This window comes from Sinocyclocheilus rhinocerous, unplaced genomic scaffold (assembly GCF_001515625.1).
Source record: "Sinocyclocheilus rhinocerous isolate Xijiao unplaced genomic scaffold, SAMN03320098_v1.1 scaffold600, whole genome shotgun sequence".
Classification (NCBI taxonomy): Eukaryota; Metazoa; Chordata; class Actinopteri; order Cypriniformes; family Cyprinidae; genus Sinocyclocheilus; species Sinocyclocheilus rhinocerous.
In genome coordinates, this window is record NW_015653464.1 from 578,379 (window position 1) to 580,003 (window position 1,625).

Sequence of the window (1,625 nt, forward strand, 5' to 3'; positions counted from 1 at the left end):
CTAGGTATCCTCTGGATGCCTACTTTGACAGGGTGTTGCTACTAGAGGTCTGTTGAGACAGGTCGTTCAGCACAAGAAGTGCGGTAGCCCCTGTGTGACAGGCCAAGTCTGGTATGATGACAACCTAGGCTCTTGGCCGTATTCTCTTAAAGGAATCTCTCCTGATTCCAAGCCTTGGCTCACCGCCTCCGCGGAAGTCTCCAGAGCAGCCGATGCGGTTGCCCCCTGCCGTCCCGCAGCTACAGGGCACCGGGCTAGCTGCTCTCACTGCACCAGAGATCAGTCTCGAGAGACTGATTCCCATTCCTCACAGTAGCACAGGAGGGATAAAGATGCTGAGATGGGCTAGGATGAAACTTACCCTCGCACCCTTTTCAGGAAAACACTGACACCCTCCGCTGCAGTCTCTCCCCCCACATGATCCACCGCTCTTCTTCACTCCCTGAGAAAGAGAGATAAAAAGACAATGGTAAGATGGCACAGTTTGAGATTGTTGGGTTATGTGCTTATTCGTTGCCAACAGATGTTGTGCCATGTGAAATGACAAAGTGCATTTGATTTATAGCATATTCAGCATTGTACATAACAGACAAGAATGCTGAAAGTTGTGATGTAGGGCTAGAGGCTCTCACAGTGCTGTCGGTTTTTCTAATGTGGCAGCTTGATGTGAATCCCCATCATGTTCCAGACACTCTCATGACTCATGGTCAAACCACGCCACTCAACAAACCACCCTTCATTTTTTGTTTTCTTTTTTTTATGCAGGACAGATAGAAGATCATTTTCAAAAAATATTCATGAGAATTTATAAGGTTTTTAAGGTTTTATAAGTCTTACTAAAACCAACTCAACTATATACAATCACATACAAAAACCATCAACCACATACAGTATCTTCCATTTTTATTTTGGAAGAAAATAAGTGGTTGATGGTTTGTTTTTATTAAAACTAACAGATTTTCCTTCTGTTATGTATAAATCACATTAAAGCTTTTACCATGCCCTCATCCTTTATTTTTGATACTTATGTATAGGTTTTATTCCTTAACCCAATACCAGACCCTGTCAATATTTAAATATATATACAATATTTTTTAACTAAAATCTAAACAGAAGTGTCACTGAAGAACATGCAAGAGATGCAATACGAGATGTATGTGATGTGTTAAATATGTACTGTGTAAATAGTTGTGCAAAAGATTTAGGCCACTATTATTAAAAAAAGTTTTAAATCAGTCATTTCTATTTTTTGCTGTAGTGTGTCAGTAGGAAATATCAGTTCACATTTCCAAACATTTATTCTGCCATTAATTGTAATAATCCAGTGAGATTTTTATATGCACAAGGAGTCTGACAACAGCCAGTACTCCACACAGAGACAGTGATCTCACCATAATCAAGTCTATATATATATATATATATATCAGGCCCGGATTGGCTAATTGGGAGCACCGGGAGGATTCCCGGTGGGCCGGTCTGTTTTTTGGGCCGCGAGTGCCGGTGTTGTCATGCCACTGAGTTGAACTATGCTGTTCCTATAGGCTGCCTGCACTCATAGCAGCCCCACTCTTTTTATTTATTTTCTCGCAGGCCATATTATTATTTTCACCAGATCATATCAGTAA

General features: G+C 40.9%; 1 protein-coding gene across 1 annotated transcript in view; it reads right to left on the reverse strand.

The window, feature by feature from the left end:
* The window catches only part of LOC107715898 (collagen alpha-2(IV) chain-like), a 33,614-nt gene extending 32,713 nt beyond the window's left edge, over positions 1-901 (reverse strand). Inside the window, exons 1-2 of the mRNA XM_016522153.1 lie at positions 890-901; positions 362-442 (exon numbers count right to left, since the gene is read on the reverse strand). Of these exons, the coding sequence (XP_016377639.1) occupies positions 362-442; positions 890-901 (93 nt within the window). The remainder of the gene's footprint in view (positions 1-361; positions 443-889) is intronic.
* Between the last annotated feature and the right edge of the window lie 724 nt (positions 902-1,625).